At 49.3% G+C, this 20,192-nt stretch overlaps 1 protein-coding gene across 1 annotated transcript in view; it reads right to left on the bottom strand.

Annotated features, from left to right (window-relative positions):
* LOC122540190 (dynein axonemal heavy chain 6-like) overlaps positions 1–20,192 on the bottom strand; it is a 1,075,999-nt gene that overhangs the window by 694,619 nt on the left and 361,188 nt on the right. The window contains exon 41 of the mRNA XM_087984706.1: positions 782–981. Coding sequence (XP_087840832.1) covers positions 782–981 — 200 coding nt within the window. The remainder of the gene's footprint in view (positions 1–781; positions 982–20,192) is intronic.

The following is a 20,192-nucleotide window of genomic DNA, read 5'->3' as shown; positions in this document are numbered from 1 at the left end:
TTTTTCCACCTTGGTCCTGAATTCTGATTGCAGGACCACATCCCTGTTCCTATCTATGTTGTTAGTGCCAATGTGGACCACAGCCTTTGAATTTCTGTCTGCTTGGTAGGATGCGGTGATTGGAGACCTGCCGTGTTCTCTGCTGGGATCTCAACTTCTTATACTTCACATCAATGATTTCGTTGAGGGGAGCTAAGATGTGGTGTCTACATTCTCAGGAAACACCAAAATAATTTCTTTCTCTCCACAGATGCTGCCAGACTTGCTGAGTTTCTCTAGCAATTTCTGTTTTTGTTTCAGATTTTCAACGTCCATCCCGTTTTACTTTAGGTCAGAAAGTATGTGGTGACAAAGACGTCGGAAGAGATGGATATGTCGACTGAGTGGGCCAGATGGAATAAAATGTGGGAAATTGTGACTATGGCAATGAAAAATGAAAAAAAAGAGTATGACTTAAATGGAGAATGGCTGCAGAATTCTATTATGCTTTTCACATCTACATAAACGTAAATGTTTTATTGTCTCATACAAGGGTTTTAAGTGTTCTGACGTCTGAGTCACAAAAGGTCAGTTTGTAGGTGTAGCATGTAGTCTAGATCAGACTGGTGCTGGAAAAGCACAGCAGGTCAGGCAGCATCCGAGGAGCAGGAAAATTGATGTTTCGGGCAAAAGGAATAGAGGCAGAGAGCCTGAAGGGTGGAGAGAGGTATAGCATGTACTCAGGAAGTGAATGGGGTCTTCTCCTCAATGATGTGAGCATCTGTGAAGAAATATCACTGACCTTCTTGTTCTTTGGTGGAATCCGGCGATTTCTGCTTTTCTTCACCAGTTGTTTGAGGATCTGTGTCTGGGTTTGAGCTGATGTAGTATGAGTGCTGAACAACATGGTTGTTACCAGCACCTCCTTGATGTTTCTGCCGGCCTTGCTGTCAGCAGGAACACTGTATCTCCTCAAGAACTCCACTCGCTGGCCACTGCAAACTGCACCAGGCAAAGCAAAAAAGGCAATCCTCATTAATTCCCTGTGGCTGACATCAAAGCAGTCACTAGTAGAATTTCTTCCCAGCATTTCAGGTCACACTCAAGAGAAATTTGAGTTACCCACTCATGCTTGCATTCTAAAGCAGTATTCTGGCAGGATGTGCCAAGGCCACACTTGGAATATTGTGTTCAGTTTTGGTCACCTCATTATAGGAAGGATGTGGAAGCTTTAGAGAGGGTGCAGAGGAGATTTACCAGGATGCTGCCTGGACTGGAAGGCATGTCTTATGAAGAAAGGTTGAGGGAGCTAGGGCTTTTCTCATTGGAGTGAAGAAGGATGAGAGGTAACTTGATAGAGGTGTACAAGATGATGAGAGGCATAGATAGAGTGGAGGAGAGAGAGGGCCTGGATGGGTCTGTGGAGAGGAAGAGGCAGAGGGCCTGGAGGCCATCCTTGTGGGGTATGGACGTGTATAAGCACTGCACATCAATAGGGAAGAGAAAGCGCTGGGGGTTGGGGAACTCGATGTTGCTGAAGAGATGGAGAGAGTGGTTGGTGATATAGGTGGAAAGTACCTGAACCAAGGGGGAGAAGATGGAGTCGAGGTAGGATGAGATGAGTTGGCGGGGCAGGAACATGCCAAGACGATGGGTCAGCCGGGGTAGTTGGGCTTGTTGAGCTTGGGAAGCAGGTAGAACCGGGCAGTGCAGGGCTGGGGGACTATGAGTTTAGAGGCAGTAGAGGGGAGATCACTGGAGGCAATGAGAGCAAGGACAGTGTGGGTGATTGTGCCCTGATGGGTCGTGGGCAAGGGGGAGGTAGGATGTGGTGCTGAACTAGTCCTCACCTTCAACAACTCTTCCTTTAATTACTCCCATTTCCTCCAAATCAAGAGGATGGTCATGGGCCCCAGCTACACCTGCCTCTTTATTGGCTATGTCGAACAGTCCTTCTTCAGTCCCTATACAGGCACTGTGCCCCAACTCTTCCACCATTACATTGATGACTGCATTGGTCCAGTGTCCTGTACCCAGGCTGAACTGGAGCAGTTCATTCACTTCGCCCACAACTTCCACCCCACCCTCATATTCACTTGGTCCATCTCAGGCATCTCCCTCCCTCACCCTTCTTGACATCTCCATTTTCATCTCCGGTGACAGTGTCCAGATGGATGTTTACTATAAACCCACAGACTTCCATAACCACCTGGACTACACCTCTTCCTACCCAGTATCCTGCAAGAACTCCATCCCATTCTCCCAATTCCTCTGCCTCCGCCGCATTTGCTCTGAGGAGACATTCCAATCACGAGCATCCCAGATATCCACCTATTTTGAACAACGTGTTTTTCCTCCCTATGTCATTCAGACAGCCCTCCACTGCACCACCTCCATTTCCTGTTCCACTGCTCTAAACCCCTCCCCCTTCCAAAGCAATAAAGACAGAGTCCCTCCTGTCCTCACCTACCACCCCACCAGTTTCCACATCCAATGCATCATTATCCTTAAACACTTCCGCCAACTCAAACTAGACTCCACCACCAAGAATATCTTCCCCTCCCCACTCCCCGTAAGGACCGTTCCCTTCGACAGTCCTTGGTTTGCACCACTCTCTCCACCAACGCCCCCGAACCCCCAGGTACTTTCCCCTGCAACTGGAAAAGATGCAAAATCTGCCGGTGCACCACCTCCTCACCTCCATCCCGGGCTCCAACCAGACCTTCCAGGTGAGACAGAGGTTCACCTGCCTCTCCTCCAACCTAGTTTACTATATCTAGTGCTCCCGCTGCCGTCTTCTCTACATTAGGGAGACCAATTGTAAATGTAGGGAATGGTTCACTGAGCATCTCAGCCGGGCCCGCAGGGGCTAACCAGACTCTCAGTCACCGCCCATTTTGATTCCCCTTCCCATTCCCTTTCCGACATCCTTGGCTTCCTCCATTGCCAAAACGAACCAAACCACAAATTGGAGGAACAACATCTCAGCTTCTTCCTGAGCAGCCTCCAGCACGGAGGACTCCACATTGAGTTCTCCAATTTCAAATACCCTTCCTTTCCCACCCCCCCAACTCCCTTCCCAGTCCCTCCCCTTCCATTCCACTCCTCCCAGCCTCCTAACAGATTCATTCTTCCCACTGACCAATCAGGTTATACTCTCTGCCTGTCTTCACCTATCCTCACCTCACCGCCCTGCCCCCACCACCCCCTTTACCTGCAGCTCCCCTCACACCCACCCCCCAGTCCTGAAGAAGGGTTACACCTGAAACATCAATTTCTCCACTTCCTGATGCTGCCTGGCTTGCTGTGTTCTTCCAGCCTCCTGTCTGTTTATTATGGATAGAGTGGATAGCTAGAGACATATTCCCAGGGCAGAATTGTCTATCATGAGGGGGTACAATTTCCAGGTGATTGGAGGAAGGTTGAAGGGAGATGCCAGAGGTCGGTTCTTTACCCGTGTGTGGAATGCATTGCCAGCAGTGGGAGGAGAGTCAGAGACATTAGGGACATTTAAGGCACATGGAAGATAGTACAATGAAGAGTATGTAGATTAGTCTGATCTTAGAGTAGAATAAAAGGTCGACACAACATCCAAGAGTCGAAGGGCCTGTACTGTGCTGCACTGTTCTATGATCTATCGTAGAGATGTTAAGCCAAGACCCAGACTGCCCTCTCATATGGACATGTATCCCATGGCACCATTCAAAGAAAGGCTGGGGATTTTTACCTTGCATTGATGCTACAAACAACATTACCAAAACCAATTCTCTGGTCATTTTCAAACTGTCGTCATTGTTTCTCAGTGTGAAAATTGGCTGATGGGATGGTTACATTACAACAGTGGCTGCATTCCATTATGTAAAGCTTTGGGATGACCCGAGGGGGTAACAAACGCAAAGAGAAAAACAACTTGCTTTCTGAAGCACCTATATAAATGTAAATGTTTTGTTCTTTCTTAATGGCCCTGATTCAGTGGGGTGCCTGAGGTAGACAGCTCATAACTCAGCAAGGGTCTGTTCCTGCTTAAAGCTACAAGTATGAATGATGTAAACACATCAGCTGGAACAGGAGATGTGACGGGGAGGGGCAGAATCAAATCAACTGATCATAAAGAACGAGCAATACAGCAGCTCGGTTACACAAACCTGAAGGAATGCACGAGGGGCAGGAGTTCAAATCCTACTGCTGTCGCTGGAGAAATTAATTCCAGTTAATTAAATAAATCTGGAATAGAAAATGTCAGTAATGATATAGGATTGTTAGAAAAGCCCATCTGGTTCACTGATGTTCTTTAGAGAAGGAAATCTATACGCTTTACAAAAATATTTTGACTCTGTTCTCCTCTGAAATGTTGTGGTATCAGTTACTATCAATAAAATTACTCAAAGCCATCTCCTTGGGAGCAATTAGGGATGGCAATAAATGCTGGCCTTGCTAAGATCCACATTCCCCTGAATGAACAATGCTAATTGATCAGTGAGGAAAGGTAGTGTCATGGCTGATGGCGGATTCCAGTTACTGTGACGCCTACTAATGGTGACTGCTTGGACACAAGTAGAAGTCATGAATTCTTTGTGCCTGGCGAAAACCTGCTTTGAGGATTATTGGGTTATACCTGAGTTTGTTTGGCACAAAGACGCAGCCTCAAACAGTACAGAAAAGCCCCTACTGATAAAAATGGACCAACTTTGTTAACAGCAATGCTGTCTTCACACCCAATTCTCATCATATTTTGCAGTGATAGTTCTCAACAAAATCATCTTGCATTTATATGGCATCTCACTGGAGCATTAAAATTGTGAAATTGAATAATGCCGAAGGAGGGGCCCTGTTCAGGGCTCTGACCAACCCTCCTGCTCCTTCATCCAACCACCTCTTTCCCCTTGAAGCATTCATCCAATTCTTGTTTTTCTCCTTCTGTTTCCTATGTGTGGGCATTATTGGCAATGCCAGCATTTGTTGTCTGTAGCTAATTGCCTGCGACGTGAGTGGCAAGTCACCAGAGCAAACTTGACACTGACCCATTTAAATCACACAACACCAGGTTATAGTCCAACAGGTTTATTTGGAATCACTCGAGGTAATTCCAGGTAAGGTAAGGGACTAAAAGTTTAGTTGGAGGTGGAATTTAATTAAGGTCTTAAAAGAGGTGTATGACAAAGAGAGGTGGAGAGGTGTATAGAATTTCAGAACTGAATAGTATGCTCACCAATGATGGGCTAGAAAACTGGGGCTTGAATGAAAGGCCACAACAGGTGGAGAACAGAGCTCTTGAAGGTCACTCACAAAGCTGGCTCTCTCTCTTTGAGCTGGCAAGGGTACCATGAGAATTTAGTTTATTAGTTCATGGGATGTTGGCATCATAGAACATAGAACATAGAAAAATACAGCGCAGTACAGGCCCTTTGGCCCTCGATGTTGCACCGATCCAAGCCCATCTAACCTACACTAGCCCACTATCCTCCATATGCCTATCCAATGCCCGTTTAAATGCCCATAAAGAGGGAGAGTCCACCACTGCTAGATGGGGTACTGGGCTAATGGTTGGATACTTGGTAGTGTGGATGAGCAGAGGGATCTTGGTGTCCATGTACACAGATCTCTGAAAGTTGCCACCCAGGTAAATAGTGCTGTGAAGAAGGCATATGGTGTACTGGCTTTTATTGGTAGAGGAATTGAGTTCCGGACCCCTGAGGTCATGTTGCAGTTGTATAAGACTCTGGTGCGGCCGCATCTGGAGTACTGTGTGCAGTTTTGGTCGCCATACTATAGGAAGGATGTGGAGGCACTGGAACGGGTGCAGAGGAGGTTTACCAGGATGTTGCCTGGTATGGTAGGAAGATCGTATGAGGAAAGGCTGAGGCACTTGGGGCTGTTTTCATTGGAGAAAAGAAGGTTTAGGGGTGACTTGATAGAGGTGTAAAAGATGATTAGGGGTTTAGATAGGGTCGACAGTGAGAATCTTTTTCCACGTATGGAGTCAGCTATTACAAGGGGGCATAGCTTTAAATTAAGGGGTGGTAGGTATAGGACAGATGTTAGGGGTAGGTTCTTTACTCAGCGAGTCGTGAGTTCATGGAATGCCCTGCCAGTAGCAGTGGTGGACTCTCCCTCTTTATGGGCATTTAAACGGGCATTGGATAGGCATATGGAGGATAGTGGGCTGGTGTAGGTTAGGTGGGCTTGGATCGGTGCAACATCGAGGGCCAAAGGGCCTGTACTGCGCTGTATTCTTCTATGTTCTATGTTCTATGTTCTATCACTGGCTGAGTTCAGCATTTATTACCCGTCCCTAGTTGCCCCCTGAGAAGGTGCTTATTTATTGCCCATCCCCAATTGCCCAGAGGGCAGTTCAGAGTCAATCACACTGCTGTGGGACTGAAGTCACTCAGTAAGGATAGCAGATTTAATTCTCTAAACCGCGCTAGTGAATCAGATATCATCCTTCGACTATAATTTTATTCCAGTCTTTTTTATTATTGAGTCCAAATTTCATCATTAGATATGGTGGGATTTGAACCCATATCTCTGAGCATCAGTCAGAGAGTCACACAGGATGGAAAAAGACCTTGCAATCCAATTCGTCCATGCTAACCAAGTTTCCCAAACTAAACTACTCCCATTTACCTGCACATGGCCTGTGTCTCTCGAAACGGTTCCTGTTCATCTACCTACCCAAATGCCTTTTAAATGTAGTAACTGTACCTGCATCTAATCCGGAGTTTACTCCACACACCAACCACTCTCTATGTGAAAAGGTTGTTCCTCAGGTCCCTTTTAACACTTTTCCTTCTCACCTTAAAATATGCCCTCAAGTTTCGAACTCCCTTACCCTGAGAAAAAGACTTTGCCTATTTACCCTATCTATGTCCCCCAGGATTTTATAAACCTCTATGAGGTCACCCGTCAGCCTCCTAACACTCCGGTGAAAACAGTCCAAGCCTATCCAGTGTCTCCTTATAACTCAAATCTCCAATGCCTGTAAATCTTTTCTGAACCATTTCTTAATTGTTCATGGGATGTGGGTGTCACTGGCTAAGTTCAGCATTTATTACCAGTCCCTATTTGCCCCTGGAGAAGGTGGGGATGAGCTGCCTACTTGACTCACTGCAGTCCGTGGGCTGTGGGTAGACCCATAATGACTTAGGGAGGGAATTTCAGGATTTTAACCCAATGACACTGAAGGAACAGGGATATTTTTCCAAGTCAGGATGGGGAGTGGCTTGGAGGGGAACTTGTAGAGAGTGGTGTTCCCTGTATCTGCTGCCCTCGTAATGTGTTTGCAAGGTGTTGTTTAAGGATCTTTGGTGAATTTCTGCAGTGTGTCTGTATTACTATAACATTGCTATGAAACCCTTATCTCTCCACATTGCCCATCCTTAGTTGCCCCGTTGAGCAGATGGTGGTGAGCTGCTATCTTGAACTGCTGCATGTGGTTAGAACCACAGTACCCTTTAGGGAGGAAATTCCAGTCATACAGTACCCAGCAGTGTTGACCCAGCCACAATAAAGGCTGGTGATGCATTTACAAATCAGAACAGTGACTTCGGAGACCCAGAGTCACACTGGACAATCCCTGAGACCCAGAGTCACACTGGACAATCCCCGAGACCCAGAGTCACACTGGACAATCCCCGAGACCCAGAGTCACACTGGACAATCCCCGAGACCCAGAGGCACACAGGACAATCCCCGAGACCCAGAGTCACACTGGACAATCCCCGAGACCCAGAGTCACACTGGACAATCCCCGAGACCCAGAGGCACACAGGACAATCCCCGAGACCCAGAGCAGCACTGGGCAATCCCTGAGACCCAGAGTCACACTGGACAATCCCTGAGACCCAGAGTCACACAGGACAATCCCCGAGACCCAGAGCAGCACTGGACAATCCCCGAGACCCAGAGTCACACAGGACAATCCCCGAGACCCAGAGCAGCACTGGACAATCCCCGAGACCCAGAGTAACACTGGACAATCCCCGAGACCCAGAATCACACTGGACAATCCCCGAGACCAGAGCAGCACTGGGCAATCCCTGAGACCCAGAGTCACACTGGACAATCCCTGAGACCCAGAGTCACACAGGACAATCCCCGAGACCCAGAGCAGCACTGGGCAATCCCTGAGACCCAGAGACACACTGGACAATCCCTGAGACCCAGAGTCACACAGGACAATCCCCGAGACCCAGAGCAGCACTGGACAATCCCCGAGACCCAGAGTCACACTGGACAATCCCCGAGACCCAGAGCAGCACTGGGCAATCCCTGAGACCCAGAGTCACACTGGACAATCCCCGAGACCCAGAGCAGCACTGGACAATCCCCCTGATCCAGAGTCACACTGGGCAATCCCTGAGACCCAGAGTCACACTGGACAATCCCTGAGACCCAGAGTCACACAGGACAATCCCCGAGACCCAGACCAGCACTGGACAATCCCCGAGACCCAGAGTCACACTGGACAATTCCCGAGACCCAGAGCAGCACTGGGCAATCCCTGAGACCCAGAGTCACACTGGACAATCCCCGAGACCCAGAGTCAAACAGGACAATCCCCGAGACCCCGAGCAGCACTGGACAATCCCCGTGATCCAGAGTCACACTGGACAATCCCTGAGACCCAGAGCAGTACTGGACAATCCCCGAGACCCAGGGTCACACTGGACAATCCCCGTGATCCAGAGTCACACAGGACAATCCCTGAGACCCAGAGTCACACTGGACAATCCCCGTGATCCAGAGTCACACTGGACAATCCTTGAGACCCAGAGTCACGCTGGACAATCCTTGAGACCCAGAGTCACACTGGACAATCCTTGAGACCCAGAGTCACGCTGGACAATCCCCGAGACCCAGAGTCACACTGGACAATCCTTGAGACCCAGAGTCACACTGGACAATCCCCGTGATCCAGAGTCACGCTGGACAATCCCCGAGACCCAGAGTCACACTGGACAATCCCAGAGACCCAGAGTCACACTAGGCAATCCCCGAGACCCAGAGTAGCACTGGACTAGCCCCGAGACCCAATGCAGCACTGCACAATCCCCAAGACCCAGAGCAGCACTGGGCAATCCCTGAGACCCAGAGTCACACTGGACAATCCCCAAGACCCAGAGTCACACAGGACAATCCCCAAGACCCAGAGTCACACTGGACAATCCCCAAGACCCAGAGCAGCATTGGACATTGCTTGAAACCCAGGGCCACACTGGATAGTCCCTGAGACCCAGAGTAACACTGGACAATCCCCAAGACCCAGAGTCACACTGGACAATCCCCAAGACCAAGAGTCACACTGGACAATCTCCGAGACCCAGAGTAACACTGGACAATCCCTGAGACCCAGAGTCACACTGGACAATCCCCAAGACCCAGGGTCACAGTGGACAATCTCTGAGACCCAGAGTCACACTGGACAATCCCTGAGACCCAGAGTCACAGTGGGCAATCCCTGAGACCCAGAGTCACACTGGGCAATCCCCGAGACCCAGAGTCACACTGGACAATCCCTGAGACGCAGAGCAGCACTGGACAATCCCTGAGACCCAGAGTCACACTGGACAATCCCCAAGACCCAGGGTCACAGTGGACAATCTCTGAGACCCAGAGTCACACTGGACAATCCCTGAGACCCAGAGTCACACTGGACAATCCCTGAGACGCAGAGCAGCACTGGACAATCCCCAAGACCCAGAGTCACACTGGACAATCCCCAAGACCAAGAGTCACACTGGACAATCTCCGAGACCCAGAGTAACACTGGACAATTCCCAAGACCCAGAGTCACACTGGACAATCTCCGAGACCCAGAGTAACACTGGACAATCCCTGAGACCCAGAGTCACACTGGACAATCCCCAAGACCCAGGGTCACAGTGGACAATCTCTGAGACCCAGTGTCACACTGGACAATCCCTGAGACCCAGAGTCACAGTGGGCAATCCCTGAGACCCAGAGTCACACTGGGCAATCCCTGAGACCCAGAGTCACACTGGGCAATCCCCGAGACCCAGAGTCACACTGGACAATCCCTGAGACGCAGAGCAGCACTGGACAATCCCTGAGACCCAGAGTCACACTGGACAATCCCCGAGACCCAGAGTCACACTGGGCAATCCCCGAGACCCAGAGTAGCACTGGACTAGCCCCGAGACCCAACGCAGCACTGGACAATCCCCAAGACCCAGAGTCACACTGGACAATCCCCAAGACCCAGAGCAGCACTGGACAATCCCCGAGACCCAGAGTCACACAGGACAATCCCCGAGACCCAAAATCACACTGGACAATCCCCGAGACCCAGAGTGACACTGGACAATCCCCGTGATCCAGAGTCACACTGGACAATCCCCGAGAACCAGAGTATTACTGGACAATCCCTGAGACCCAGAGCAGCACTGGACAATCCCCGAGACCCAGAGTCACACAGGACAATCCCCGAGACCCAAAATCACACTGGACAATCCCCGAGACCCAGAGTCACACTGGACAATCCCTGAGACACAGAGCAGCACTGGACAATTCCTGAGACCCAGAGTCACACTGGGCAATCCCCGAGTCCCAGAATCACACTGGACAATCTCTGAGACCCAGAGTCACACTGGACAATTCCCGAAACCCAGAGTCACACTGGACAATCCCCGAGACCCAGAGTCACACTGGACAATCCCCGTGATCCAGAGTCACACTGGACAATCCCCGAGAACCAGAGTATTACTGGACAATCCCTGAGACCCAGAGCAGCACTGGACAATCCCTGAGACCCAGGGCCCCATTGGACAATCCCTGAGACCCAGAGCAGCACTGGACCATCAAAGCTCAGCACAGGCTCTTCCATTCCCCATCAGAGGTAAATTCCCTTTCACATTCGATGCTGATATACTGGTTATGGTTTAGAGCTGATGCTCTGGTTCTGTCTCTCTTACACATAAGGATGACCTTGCTCTGACTGGTTGTTTCTGAGGGGCATTGCTGCCCAATGTTGGACTCACCGGAAGATCCAAACTCAGAGATTAACCCCATGTCCCAATTTCCCCAGCCCCTTTGAGGCTGTACCTGTATTGGGTTAACACAACCAAACCTTGTTTGCAGTGCCAATAAACCAAGAAGATTTACTTCATATAAAGCAGTGATTGAATCAGACATCACTTTCATGGATGTTAGTGACAATTTCACAGCTGAGGGAAGTGCTAATTAATTGAAGTGAAAATGGAGAGTAAAGGGAAATGGTTAATTGTCACTTAACAGCAAGAGAAATCTTGTGTTGGTTTCAACTCCAAGTAATATTACTGGAGAGATTTTACTTTGCATGTACACAGAGATGTACAATCTCAGGGCATCACAACAAACTTGATAATCAAAGAAGTCATTCTGTTAAACTATCGAGAGAAGCAGCTACAAACCGAGGTACAGCAATCTCCCACAGTCACCTGCGAGATAACAAACTGAAAATCCAAGTTAATGACAACTGGCTGGAAAAAAAACGCCTTGAAGTAGTTTGTTACCACTTGGGAGGAACCAAGATCTAGCACCAAAATATCACGCTGACCTCCGACAATGCGGCACACCCTCAGGACTGACCCTCCGACAGTGCGGCACTTCATCGGTACTGAGCCTTTGACAGTGCGGCACACACACAGGACTGACCGTCCCTCTAAAGAGCATCCCGTTAGTTCGATTAATGAGGCGAAAGAAAGGTAAGTCCCCTGGCATTATTGGCTTATACATAACCACTCACCTACCCTATCCCTGAAACCCTCCATTTCCCCCGGCTAACCCACTCACCTACCCTATCCCTGAAACCCTCCATTTCCCCCGGCTAACCCACTCACCTCCCCTATCCCTGTAACCCTCCATTTCCACTGGCTAACCAACTCACCTCCCCTATCCCTGTAACCCTCCATTTCCACTGGCTAACCCACCCACCTACCCTATCCCTGAAACCCTCCATTTCCTCCGGCTAACCCACTCACCTACCCTATCCTTGTAACCGCCAATTTCCCCTGTCTAACCCACCCACCTACCTAATCACTGTAACCCTCCATATTCCCTGGCTGACCCACCCACCTCCCCTATCCCGGTAACCCTCCATTTCCCCTAGCTCACCCACCCACCTCCCCATCCATGTAACCCTCCATTTCCCCTGGCTGACCCACTCACCTACCCTATCCCTGTAACCCTCCCTATCCCCTGTCTAACCCACCCACCTACCCAATTCCTGTAACCCTCCCTATCCCCTGTCTAACCCACCCACCTACCCTATCACTGTAACCCTCCATATTCCCTGGCTGACCCACCCACCTCCCCTAATCCGGTAACCCTCCATTTCCCCTGGTTAACCCACCCACCTCCCCTATCCCTGTAGCCCTCCATTTCCACTGGCTAACCAACCCACCTACCCTATCCCTGAAACCCTCCATTTCCCCTGGCTAACCCACTCACCTCCCCTATCCATGTAACCCTCCATTTCCACTGGCTAACCCACCCACCTACCCTATCCCTGAAACCCTCCATTTCCTCCGGCTAACACCACTCACCTACCCTATCCTTGTAAACGCCAATTTCCCCTGGCTAACCCACCCACCTCCCCTATCCCTGTAACCCGCCATTTCCACTGTCTAACCCACTCACCTACCCTATCCCTGTAACCCACCCTATCCAATCCCTGTAACCCACCCTATTCACTGTCTAACCCACACTATTCACTGTCTGACCCACCCTATCCACTGTCTGACCCACCCAATCCACTGTCTAACCCACCCACCTATCCTATCCCTGTAACCCTCCCTATCCCCTGTCTAACCCATTCACCTACCCTATCCCTGTAACCCTCCCTATTCCCTGTCTAACCCACCCACCTACCCTATCCCTGTAACCCTCAATATTCCCTGGCTGACCCACACACCTCCCCTATCCCGGTAACCCTCCATTTCCCCTGGCTCACCTACCCACCTCCAAATCAATGTAACCCTCCATTTCCCCTGGCTAACCACTCACCTACCCTATCCCTGTAACCCTCCTATCCCCTGTCTAACCCAGCCACCTACCTACCCTATTCCTGTAACCCTCCCTATTCCCTGTCTAACCCACCCTATCCCCTGTCTAACCCACCCACCTATCCTATCCCTGTAACCCTCCCTATCCCCTGTCTAACCCACTCACCTACCCTATCCCTGTAACCCGCCATTTCCCTCGACTAACCCACCCACCTACCCTATCCCTGTAACCCTCCATTTCCATTGGCTAACCCACCCTACCCTATCCTTGTAACCCTCCATTTCCCCTGTCTAAACCACCCACCTCCCCTATCACTGTAACCCTCCGTATTCCCTGGCTGACCCACCCACCTCCCCTATCCTTGTAGCCCTCCATTTCCCCTGGCTAGCCCACCCACCTCCCCTATCCCTATAACTTTCCATTTCCCCTGGATAACCCACTCACCTACACTATCCTTATAAACCGCCATTTTCCTCGGCTAACCCACCCACCTACCCTAAGCCTGTAACCCTCCATTTCCCCTGGCTAACCCACCCACCTACCCTATCCCTGTAACCCTCCATTTCCCTCGGCTAACCCACCCACCTACCCTATCCCTGTAACCCTCCATTTCCACTGGCTAACCCACCCTACCCTATCCTTGTAACCCTCCATTTCCCCTGTCTAACCCACCCACCTCCCCTATCACTGTAACCCTCCGTATTCCCTGGCTGACCCACCCACCTCCCCTATCCTTGTAGCCCTCCATTTCCCCTGGCTAGCCCACCCACCTCCCCTATCCCTGTAACTTTCCATTTCACCTGGATAACCCACCCACCTACCATATCCCTGTAACCCTCCATTTCCACTGGCTAACCCACCTCCCCTATCCATGTAACCCTCCATTTCCCTGGCTAACCCACCCACCTACCATATCCCTGTAACCCTCCATTTCCCCTGGCTCACCCACCTACCTCCCATCCATGTAACCCTCCATTTCCCCTGGCTAACCCACCCACCTACCCTATCCCTGTAACCCTCCATTTCCCCTGGCTGACCCACTCACCTATCCTAACCCTGTAACTCTCCCTATCCCCTGTCTAACTCACCCACCTACCCTATCCCTGTAACCCTCCCTATCCCCTGTCTAACCCACCCTATCCACTGTCTAACCCACCCACCTATCCTATCCCTGTAACCCTCCCTATTCCCTGTCTAACCCACCCACCTACCCTATTCCGGTAACCCTCCCTATGCCCTGTCTAACCCACCCACCTACCCTATTCCTGTAACTCTCCCTATCCCCTGTCTAACATACCCACCTACCCTATTCCTGTAACCCTCCCTATCCCCTGTCTAACACACCCACCTACCCTATTCCTGTAACCCTCCCTATCCCCTGTCTAACCCATCGTATCCTCTGCCTAACCCACTCACCTACCCAATCCCTGTAACTCTCCCTATCCACTGTCTAACCCACCCACCTACCCTATCACTGTAACGCTCCGTATTCCCTGTCTGTCCCATCCACCTCCCCTATCCCGGTAACCCTCCATTTCCCCTGGCTCACCCACCCACCTCCCCATCCATGTAACCCTCCATTTCCCCTGGCTAACCCACGCACCTACCTACCATATCCCTGTAACCCTCCATTTCCCCTGGCTAACCCACCAACCTTCCATATCCCTGTAACCCTCCATTTCCCCTGGCTCACCCACCCACCTCCCCATCCATGTAACCCTCCATTTCCCCTGGCTGACCCACTCATCTATCCTATCCCTGTAACTCTCCCTATCCCCTGTCTAACCCACCCACCCACCCTCTTCCTGTAACCCTCCCTATCCCCTGTCTAACACACCCACCTCCCCTATTCCTGTAACCCACCTGTAACCCACCCTATCCCATGTCTAACCCACCGTATCCTCTGTCTAACCCACCCACCTATCCTATCCCAGTAACCGTCCCTATCCCCTGTCTAACTCACTCACCTACCCTATCCCTGTAACTCTCCCTATCCCCTGTCTAACCCACCCACCTACCTTATCACTGTAACCGTCCATATTCCCTGGCTGACCCACCCACCTCCCCTATCCCGGTAACCCTCCATTTCCCCTAGCTCACCCACCCACCTCCCCATCCATGTAACCCTCCATTTCCCCTGGCTGACCCACTCACCTACCCTATCCCTGTAACCCTCCTTATCCCCTGTCTAACCCACCCACCCACCCAATTCCTGTAACCCTCCCTATCCCCTGTCTAACCCACCCACCTACCCTATCACTGTAACCCTCCATATTCCCTGGCTGACCCACCCACCTCCCCTAATCCAGTAACCCTCCATTTCCCCCGGTTAACCCACCCACCTCCCCTATCCCTGTAGCCCTCCATTTCCCCTGGCTAACCAACCCAACCTCCCCTATCCCTGTAACCATCCATTTCCCTTGGCTGACCCACTCACCTACCCTATCCCTGTAACTCTCCATTTCCCCTGGCTGACCCACCCACCCACCTACCCTATCCCTGTAACTCTCCATTTCCCCTGGCTGACCCACCCACCCACCTTCCCTATCCCTGAAACCCTCCATTTTCCCCTGGCTGACCCACCTACCCTATCCCTGTAACCCTTCATTTCCCCTGGCTAACCCACCCACTTCCCCTATCCCTGTAACCCTCCATTTCCCCTGGCTAACCCACCCACCTCCCCTATCCCTGTAACCCTCCATTTCCCCTGGCCAACCCACCCACCTACCCTATCCCTGTAAGCCTGCATTACCCATGGATCTTAACAAAGGGACTTACAGATATAATGAGTGCATTGGTTGTAATTATGCAAATATATGTGGATTTTTGAGAAGTAATGGAGGATTGGAAAATGTGACAGGCTATTCAGAAAAGCAGGAAGGCTAAAAGTATTGGCCAATTAGCCTGACATCTATTGTTGGAAAGATATTGGAATCAATTATTAAGGAAGTAATAGCAGAACGTTTGGAAATTCATAATCGAATCAAGCAGTGTCATCGTGGCCTCCTGAAAGGGAAATTACGTCTGACCCATTTATTAGAGTTTTTCAAGGAAGTCTCAAGCACAGTGGATACAGGGGAGCCAGCATATGTGTTGGAATAGGGATTCCATTTGGTGTTAAACTAGACAGCTCAGAGAAAAATTAAGTTGTAAGATGATGTTGGAGGTAGTGTATTGGTGTGAATAGAGAGTTGGGCAGGAAACAGTGAGTGGGGATAAGAGGATCTTTTTTGGGTTGGTGACCTGTAACCAGTGGGTTCCACAGGGATCAGTCCTGGGACCACAACTGTTCACAATCTATATTAATGACTGGGAGGAAGAGAGAGAATGGAATATAGCCAGATGTACACACAGCAGATGAATGACAGGTAAGACATGTTGTGAGAGGGCTACACACGGTATGCAGAGAGATATTAACAGGTTAAGTAAGAGGGAAAAAGTTGGCAGCTGGTGCATAATGTAAATGTGTGAAGTGGGAAAGCAGGAAGGTGATAATTTTGGAAAGGAAAACAAAAGAACACAGAATTGTTAAATGCAGAGAAACTGCAGAAAGCTACAACAAAAAGGGACTTGGGGGGGACTTGTGCATGAAACACAGAAAGCTAGCACCCAGGTACAGCAGGTAATCAGGAAGGGCTAATGGAATGTTGGCCCTTATTTTAAGGGGGGGGGGGTTGGCGTATGAGAGTAGGGGAGTCTAACTGCAACTGTACAGGGTGCTGGGGAGACCACATCTGGAGCACTTTGGTCTCCTTATTTAAGAAAATATATAGAACATAAAACATAGAACATTACAGCATAGCACAGGCCCTTCAGCCCTCGATGTTGCGCCGACCTGTGGAACCAATCTGAAGCCTATCTATCCTAATCTATTCCATTTTTATTCATATATTTATCCAATGACCATTTAAGTGCCCTTAAAGTTGGCAAGTCCAGTACTGTTGCAGGCAATGCGTTCCATGGCTTTATTACTCTCTGAGTACCTCTGACATCTGTCCTACATCTATCACCCCTCAATTTAAAGCTATGTCCCCTCGTGCTATCCATCACCATCCGAGGAAAAAGGCTCTCCCTGTCCACCCTGTCTAACCCTCTGATTATCTTATTTATCTCAATTAAATCACCTCTCAACCTTCTCCTCTCTAATGAAAACAGCCTCAAGTCCCTCTGCCTTTCCTCATAAGACCTTCCCTCCATACCAAACAACACCACAGTAAATCTCCTCTGAACCCTCAATGTTTCCACATCCTTCCTATAATATGGTGACCAGAATTGTACGCGATAATCAAAGTGCAGCTGCACTAGAGTTTTGTACAGCTGCAGTATGATCTCATGTCTCCAAAACTCAGTCATAGAGTCATAGAGATGTACAGCATGGAAACAGACCCTTCAGTCCAACTCGTCCATGCCGACCAGATATCCCAACCCAATCTAGTCCAACCTGCCAGCACCCGGTCCATATCCCTCCAAACCCTTCCTATTCATATACCCATCCAAATGCCTCTTAAATGTTGCAATTGTACCAGCCTCCACCACTTCCTCTGGCAGCTCATTCCATACATGTACCACCCTCTGAGTGAAAAAGTTGCCCCTTAGGTCTCTTTTATATCTTTCCCCTCTCACCCTAAACCTATGCCCTCTAGTTCTGGACTCCCCCACCCCAGGGAAAAGACTTTGTCTATTTACCCTATCTACGCCCCTCATCATTTTGTAAACCTCTATAAGGTCACCCCTCAGCCTCCAACGCTCCTGAGAAAACAGCCCCAACCTGTTCAGCCTCTCCCTATAACTCAAATCGTCCATCATCCTTGTAAATCTTTTCTGAACCCTTTCAAGTTTCACAACATCTTTCCGATAGAAAGGAGACCAGAATTGCATGCAATATTTCAACAGTGACCTAACCAATGTCCTGTACAGCCGCAACATGACCTCCCAACTCCTGTACTCAATACTCTGACTGATAAAGGAAAGTATACCAAATGCCTTCTTCATTATCCTATCTACCTGCGACTCCACTTTCAAGGAGCTATGAACCTGCACACCAAGGTCTCTTTATTCAGCAACACTCCCCAGGACCTTACCATTAAGTGTATACTTCCTGATAAGATTTGCTTTCCCAAAATGCAGTACCTCACATTTATCTAAATTAAACTCCATCTGCCACTTCTCAGCCCATTGGCCCATCTGGTCAAGATCCCGTTGTAATATGAGGTAACCTTCTTCGCTGTCCACTACACCTCCAATTTTGGTGTCACCTGCAAACTTACTAACTATACCTCTTATGCTCACATTCAAATCATTTATATAAATGATGAAAAGTAGTGGACCCAGCACTGATCCTTGTGGCACTCCACTGGTCACAGATCTCCAGTCTGAAAAACCAGTTCCCTCTACCAATGAAAGCTAACACACCATATGCCTTCTTAATAACCCTATCAACCTGGCTGGGATCTATGTACATAAACTCTGAGATCGCTCTGCTCATCTACACTGCCAAGAATCTTACCATTAGCCCAGTACTCTTCATTCCTGTTATTCCTTCCAAAGTGAATGACCTCACACTTTTCCACATTAAACTCCATTTGCCACCTCTTAGTATATTATTTCATTGGAGGCAGTTCAGACAGGTTCACTAGGGTGGTCCCTGGGATGGAGGGATTGTCTTATAACCAAAGATTGTACAGGTTGGGACTCTACTCCCTGGAGTTTAGAGGAATGAGAGGTGACCTCACTGAAACATATCAGATTCTTAATAGCCTTAATGGGGTCAATGCTGACAGGATATTCCCCTAATGGGAGGGTCTAGGACCAGGGGGCACAGTCTCAGGATAAAGGGTCATCAATTTAAGATGGAGATAAGGAGGGATTTCTTCCCTCAGAGGGGATGTGGCTCTTTGGAACTTGCTACGGAGAGCTGTGAGGGCAGAGTCCCTGTGTTTATTTGAGGCTGAGATCGAGAGATTCTTGGGGTTATGGGGAAAGATCTGAAAAATGTGTCGCTGGAAAAGCGCAGCAGGTCAGGCAGCATCCAAGGAGCAGGAGAATCGACGTTTCAGGCATAAGCCCTTCTTCAGGAATCCTATTGAATGATAGAGCAGCCTTGAAGGGCTGAATGGCCTACTGCAAACTTACTAACTGTACCTCTTATGCTCACATCCAAATCATTTATATAAATGATGAAAAGTAGAGGACCCAGCACCGATCCTTGTGGCACTCCACTGGTCACAGGCCTCCAGTCTGAAAAACAACCCTCCACTGTCACCCTCTGTCAACCATCAAACCAGTTCTGTATCCAAATGTGAATTGTGAACAAAAGAGTTTTATCCAAACATATTAAATATTTGTTCAGTATTAAAGATCAGTGTGATTCACAAGACAGCCTGAATGTTTTATCTGTATCTCCATTCAGTGCTGTAGGTGGCAGTGCAGTCCATTGGTTCAGTTCCAAAGGCGAGAAACTGCGACACTTGTGTCTTCCTCAGTTCATTTGAAAATAAAATATGCAAAGAAGTGGTTATTTGTCTCATTAAAAACATGACACAAAGCTATCCTGAGCTTTTAATGTTCTCTTGACCCCTCATGGATAGCACTGGGATGCAAGCCTCCAAACCTTAAGAAACTCCATGAGAACAAACTAAAGATAATTCATCTCTTCCCAGCTTCTGTCTCTGAAACATATTCACTGCCAGTTGTGTTTTCTGTTCTTTCCGTTCCTGCAATTTGCAGCATAACAAGCTGTCAAACTGCAACAGTGAGGTGTTAGTGTATGAAATCATTGCTAGCCCAAAGGTCCTTGAGAATGAATTCATTGGCTAATTGCATGATTTAATTGGAGTTTGTATCTCATGTACATTTCTCACACCTCCCGCTTGTTCTGTGTGCTGCCTGATTAGAGTGTTGTGATTCCAGCTTGGTTCAAGCCTGTGTGTGTGTTTCTGACAGTGATTAAAGTGCCTCAGTGTAGAATTTCCGCCACCTCCAAACAGAGACATTTCCGCCACCTCCAAACAGACCCCACCACCAGGGATATATTTCCCTCCCCAACCCTTTCCATCTTCCACAAAGACCGTTCCCTCCATGACTACCTGGTCAGGTCCACGCCCCCCTTCAACCCACCCTCCCATCCTGGTACCTATCCCTGCCACCGCAGGAATTGCAAAACCTGCGCCCACACCTCCTCTCTCACCTCCATCCAATGCCCTAATGGA

This window comes from Chiloscyllium plagiosum, unplaced genomic scaffold, assembly GCF_037043375.1.
Source record: "Chiloscyllium plagiosum isolate Xiang-an unplaced genomic scaffold, Cpla_swu_hap1 HiC_scaffold_3, whole genome shotgun sequence".
Taxonomy (NCBI): domain Eukaryota; kingdom Metazoa; phylum Chordata; class Chondrichthyes; order Orectolobiformes; family Hemiscylliidae; genus Chiloscyllium; species Chiloscyllium plagiosum.
This window is presented reverse-complemented; position numbering and strand designations above follow the sequence as displayed.